The sequence below is a fragment of the Jatropha curcas genome, chromosome 6 (assembly GCF_041381405.1).
Source record: "Jatropha curcas cultivar XTBG-Jc1 chromosome 6, XTBG_Jcur_1.0, whole genome shotgun sequence".
Taxonomy (NCBI): domain Eukaryota; kingdom Viridiplantae; phylum Streptophyta; class Magnoliopsida; order Malpighiales; family Euphorbiaceae; genus Jatropha; species Jatropha curcas.
Window position 1 is genome coordinate 3911016 of NC_143156.1, and position 5163 is coordinate 3916178.

At 29.1% G+C, this 5163-nt stretch overlaps 1 protein-coding gene across 1 annotated transcript; it reads right to left on the minus strand.

Annotated features, from left to right (window-relative positions):
* Positions 1-1946: 1946 nt before the first annotated feature.
* On the minus strand, positions 1947-3945 carry LOC105631723 (feruloyl CoA ortho-hydroxylase F6H1-3). The gene is made up of 2 exons (XM_089722406.1): positions 3348-3945; positions 1947-2776 (listed from the first exon to the last, which is right to left on the minus strand). Exons 1-2 carry the CDS (start codon positions 3845-3847, stop codon positions 2188-2190), a joined length of 1089 nt encoding a protein of 362 aa, XP_089578532.1. The 5' UTR covers positions 3848-3945; the 3' UTR covers positions 1947-2187.
* Between the last annotated feature and the right edge of the window lie 1218 nt (positions 3946-5163).

Genomic DNA, 5163 nt, shown 5'->3' on the forward strand with positions numbered 1-5163 from the left:
TATTTATTGATCATCCATATTTTAAATTTATTGATCATCATAGTCACTACCACCAGTCACCATTTAAATTTGACCACTGACGGTTTTCATAATTTATATATATATATATATATGAAAACCGTCAGTGGTCAATGGTAAATGATGACTGGTGGTAGTGACTATGATGATCAATAAATTTAAAATATGGATGATCAATAAATAAATATGGTGATTATCCGAAAATTTTTTTACTCTCTCGAAAATGGGAAGTTGTTTTTCTTAAAAAATAACTTAATTTTCCTTTAACCTGGAAAATATTTTCAGTTTAGTTATTTTCCCGAGTGCCCGAAACAACGAAAAATTGTGGAAAATATTTTCTTGTAAGTTATATTATAGAAATAAATGGATTAGTTATAAAATTTTAGATGATATAATTAATAAATATAATTGGTTTAATCAATTTTATCATTAATTAATGATAATCAATTAATAAAATATTTTAAATTTTTAAAATATCTACTAATTTAGCAACTGATTAAAAACAAATAATTAATATTCGCAAACATATTGTCAAAACAGAAACAAAAGGGGATTTGTAATTAACAAAGGCAAATTTCTAGAAGTTGGCCATTGCTAGCCCGCCTGCAAACTTACCAGCTGCCGCAAGTAATTGAGTAGAGCAGGTTTCTTTAAACTTCCTAATTAATTCAAGCAAATCTGATTCATAAATGTCAGTAATGACTATAAATAAATTAATAAACTTTTTCTTTTCTGGTTTTTTAACCATGCGGTGTCCGTAGAAGACTAGCCCGACTATAATTTATCATTTTCTCTCTTTAGTTTTTCCAACTTAGTTTGCAGTTTGAGTTACTCATTGATCCATTTAATTAATTAATTATTCACATTACTGGACTGCTCTAGACTAGCAATTTAATAAAAATTGGTAGAACCAACGCACATGCTTGTTTTAAAAAAAGAAATTTTGTATCTCTCTAGCAATTTCTGTCCTGTCCACCAATTGCTTTCCAACTTACAAAGAATCTGCATATAAAAAAAAAAAAAAAAAAAAAAAAAAAAAAAAAAAACTCCTTTCTCCATCTCTATGTAAATCAATTAAATTAAGTACTTAAAAGCTTTCTTCCAGATCGATCAAATGGTTGGTGGATCTCTAAACAATGTTGCATTAATTAATAAATGCCAGATGCCTGGAATTTGTTGGTCAATTTCTCAGTATCTTGAGGAGAAGATCAATTCACCTAATTAATCTACTGTTTTTAGTTGCCTTTTATCTGGGAAACAAGCATTCAAGATTACCTTTCTTTCATTGCAAATTTATTAAAAATCATATCATCCTTTCTTTCGATAGAATAATTCTACCACGTATTCTTTGAGTAAATAATTTAATTCAAAAACTATCTATTTTTGGTATGTATCTTATAAAGTAAACCAATGGAGTTTTGGTTGAAGCGGTAAGTAACTTTAAATATATATGGATGAGAGGGTAAAAAACCTATAAATTAGAGGGAAAAATAGATTTTTTTTAATATTAATTTGACTATAAATTAGAGATGAATTTATATTTTTTCTATAATATTATTTGCTCTATGTTTTGCCTAAAATATGCCTAATTGAAGAATAAGTCTAATGAATCAAAAGAGACTATCTATTTCTTACGAAAACGAATAGACCAAAGTGATTCCTGCTTCTCTATATGTACTTGTTTTGTGTTGGATACTCATTGGTGTATTCAGGATGAGCCTATTGGCTCAGGATCATCGTTGGTTGCATGATTTACGTAGTTGACAATCTTATTTTATTAATTAAGTTCCAATTTCAAGTTCATAAAAATAACCCAAAACACACCTGCAGAGGTGAATTATAGTTCTCTAATCATAGGGTTCCGATACACTGGTTTACAAAAAAAAAAAAAAAAAGAAAAAAAACCATAAAGTATTGTGAAAAAATTTAATCTGAATTAGCGTGTCACTGTCAACTAACACGAATACAGCCACGATAGTTCCAACTTGTAAAAATAATTAAAATTACATTCTTGTTTCTATTTCTAAAGGAAAAAGAAAAAGAACAACAGTTATTAATTCTTATTTTTAACAAATCTGAAATTTTATTCAATAAAGATTATATGATTACGGCATTATTAACAGTGACACAAACTATTACTACATTCATAATATAACAGTTGTAGTAAAATTATTTAGCAACAGCAAAGTCAACAGTCTTCTTCCCATCATGAGCCTTTCTGAAGAAATGCTTGACATAATCAGAATAAAGGATGTTTTTGTATTTAGGCTTCTCTCCACTTGCAAGAACTTCAGGCAAAGGACCGATCACATCACTCGGCTTTGGATTAACAAAAATCGGAATTGAGATTCTGTTTTTGCTTCCACTAGCAATTACACAGTGCTCTATACTCTTATATCGACCGTTGCTTAATATCTGCAGTGCATCTCCTACATTGATAACGAGTGAGCCTTCAATAGGAGGAACATGAACCCATCCATCTTCTTCTCCTTTTCCTTCGTTTACTCTAACGTAAAGCCCTCCGATTTCGTCTTGCAGAAGAAAAGTCAGTGCAGAGACATCAGAATGGCGACCTACGCCTATTGTGAGATTAGGATTTGGACATCTTGGATAGTAGTTTAGGTTAATCCTTTTGGAACCCATTAGTAAAGATTCTTTCTTGTCGTCTATTTCTTTCACGTTCAATCTCTCCATTAAAGCACCCATTAGCTTCTTGCACAGAACTTCAGATCTCTTCATGTATTCCAGGCATTCATCCCTAAAGAGAAAAGAATAAGTAAGCCTTAATTAGTCAAATTAACAAAATAATAATAATATACAATTAGAGCTTAATCATAGCCAAACTAAAAATAAATAAATAACAAAATTTTGATTTTTTATCTCATAATTTATAAGCATCTTTGGATGAATTGACAAACAAGAAATTCGAGAGGATCTATTTCGCCGTCAAACCAAATAATTTGTTCGCTAAAAATTTTGTAAGAACTAATTTTATCCTTTTTTCTCTTTCAGTGAATGGACAGAAATACTATGTTTCGAAAGAGAAATTTTAGAACGGCCAAAAAAATTAAATAAAGCTAGAAAAAATTAGCATTCAATTCTCAAATATAACAAATAATGACAAAAATACATATTTTACTTTTCTTGTGGAAAACATTTATAATTAAGTTTCATTATTTTAAATGAAATATATGATTTGCTTTTGATCTTAAAGAAAAGATACTATATACTGAATGACTAATTATTTTTTACATTACATACAAAACAGATATTCCTTTTTTAGAAAGGAAAAGAAAAAAGAAAAGAAAAAAAGAGTTGGATTTTCTTACTTGCACTCAGGAGGCCATAGTGCAGAAGCCTCCTCTTCAGAGACATAGAAGAGGCTAAGATAATCTTTCCATTCAAGAGCCTTTTCACAGTCAGGACTAAAGCTTGTACCAAACCTGACATTATTAGTAGATGAATGCTCCTTGGAATATTTTCTCTTAACTGCTGCAGGTAATCCAAAGAAACGATGTGTCGCATCCTTAACACCTTCAAGAACCTCAAGTGGGACTCCATGGTTAACCAACTGGAAGAACCCAAATTTCTCTGCAGCATCACAAACAGATTCTGCAATTTTAGGATCAGTGTCCCAGTTTAACATGTCAATAACAGGAATGGATTCATTTGGGATAATATTGATAAGTGCTTCTTGGGGTTGGATATATTGTCTAGGAAGGCTTTTTAGTCCCAAATCTGACAGACCCTTTACACCATTTCCTTGGTTTATTACAAAATCATTCAGATCAAAGTTGTCAGTGGCTGAGTCTGCAAGTGTTGGAGCCATTTCTTGGTCCTTGAAGGTATAGGAAAAGTAAACTTGGGTTAAGACTTAAAAGTGGAGTAGTAAGTTCTTAAGTTCTTTTTTTTTTTGGGTTGAATAGATTAGAGAGGATGGTGATGGTATTTATAATGTATAAAATGTTGAATTATAAGAGGCCATGTGACTGCTTGTTCTTTTTCGGGTTATTGATAATTTTTTTTATCAGCAAATATAAGTTTATTATTATTAGAATTAGAAAATATATGGAGCAAGTAATTATTGATAATTACTTCACCAAACCCTGTTCTTTGTTTTCTTTCATTAGAAAAAACCCTCACCTACCACATAGCTTTCCAATTTCATGCCTCACTAGTTGCCAATATTCATGCCTTTTCCACCATCTTCCCTCATCAACATTATATTGATTCATGACTAATATTTGTTGGAGAAATTTTTATTTTTTCATCGTCTGCATTTGGAAAAATTCACTTTGAAAATTCAATTCAAATTTATTTTATTAATTTAAAGAATTTCTAATATAGGAAAAGTTTCAATTATATTTATAAATCAGTCTAATAAATTCAAATCCTATTAAGTTTGATTTCAACTCGTTTTTTTTTATCGAAACATAAAAACCAATCAGATTAAAAAATAAGAACAAAATACAATGAAGAATAAAATCTCATTGTTTGAATTAAGCTCGTTAAAGATATACTCAATCTCAATTTGAACTTCAAAAACTAAATTCTAACTTGCCTTGTTGATAATTTAATTAACAGTTAAAAAAATATATTTTTACAAAATTAAAGTTTCAGCTCGAACTCAACTCATTTATTAAATAAACTTAATAAAAATGCTCGAACTTAGCTTATTAATTTTACTGAATGAGCTTGAGTGCATTTTTTCCAAGCCGATTAATTTACAATCCTAATTCTAAATACAATGTAGAAACAAGTAATAATATTATAATATATAATTTTTGTATTTGAAAAGTGTATTGATTTGGGTTCAGTTTTTCATTTATATTAAACTTTCCTAGAATTATATTAATAAACAAAAATATTATTTGCTGATAATAAAAAAAAATAAAGAGAGAGAGAGAGAGAGAGAGAGAGAGATATGTATAAAATTTTTGTTTGTATAAAGTCCAGTATGTTGATGTACACTAGGGACGTACTGCTTATTTTTGGAATATAGTAACAAGCGCGTACGATATATGTAATTCAATTTGATTTAGTTAGGTTGTGTTGATATTTCATTATTATTATTATTATTATTATTATTATTAGGGATCTGGATGTACACCTCATATCTTATTAATTTATTATATCGTCTCTCTT

Excerpts from the sequence above, each read along its gene's own strand:
- LOC105631723 (XM_089722406.1), bottom strand. The coding sequence starts at position 3,847 with ATGGCTCCAACACTTGCAGACTCAGCCACTGACAACTTTGATCTGAAT. Across the intron at positions 2,777-3,347 it reads CTATGGCCTCCTGAGTGCAA|GGATGAATGCCTGGAATACA; the intron begins GTAAGAAAATCC and ends TTTTCTCTTTAG.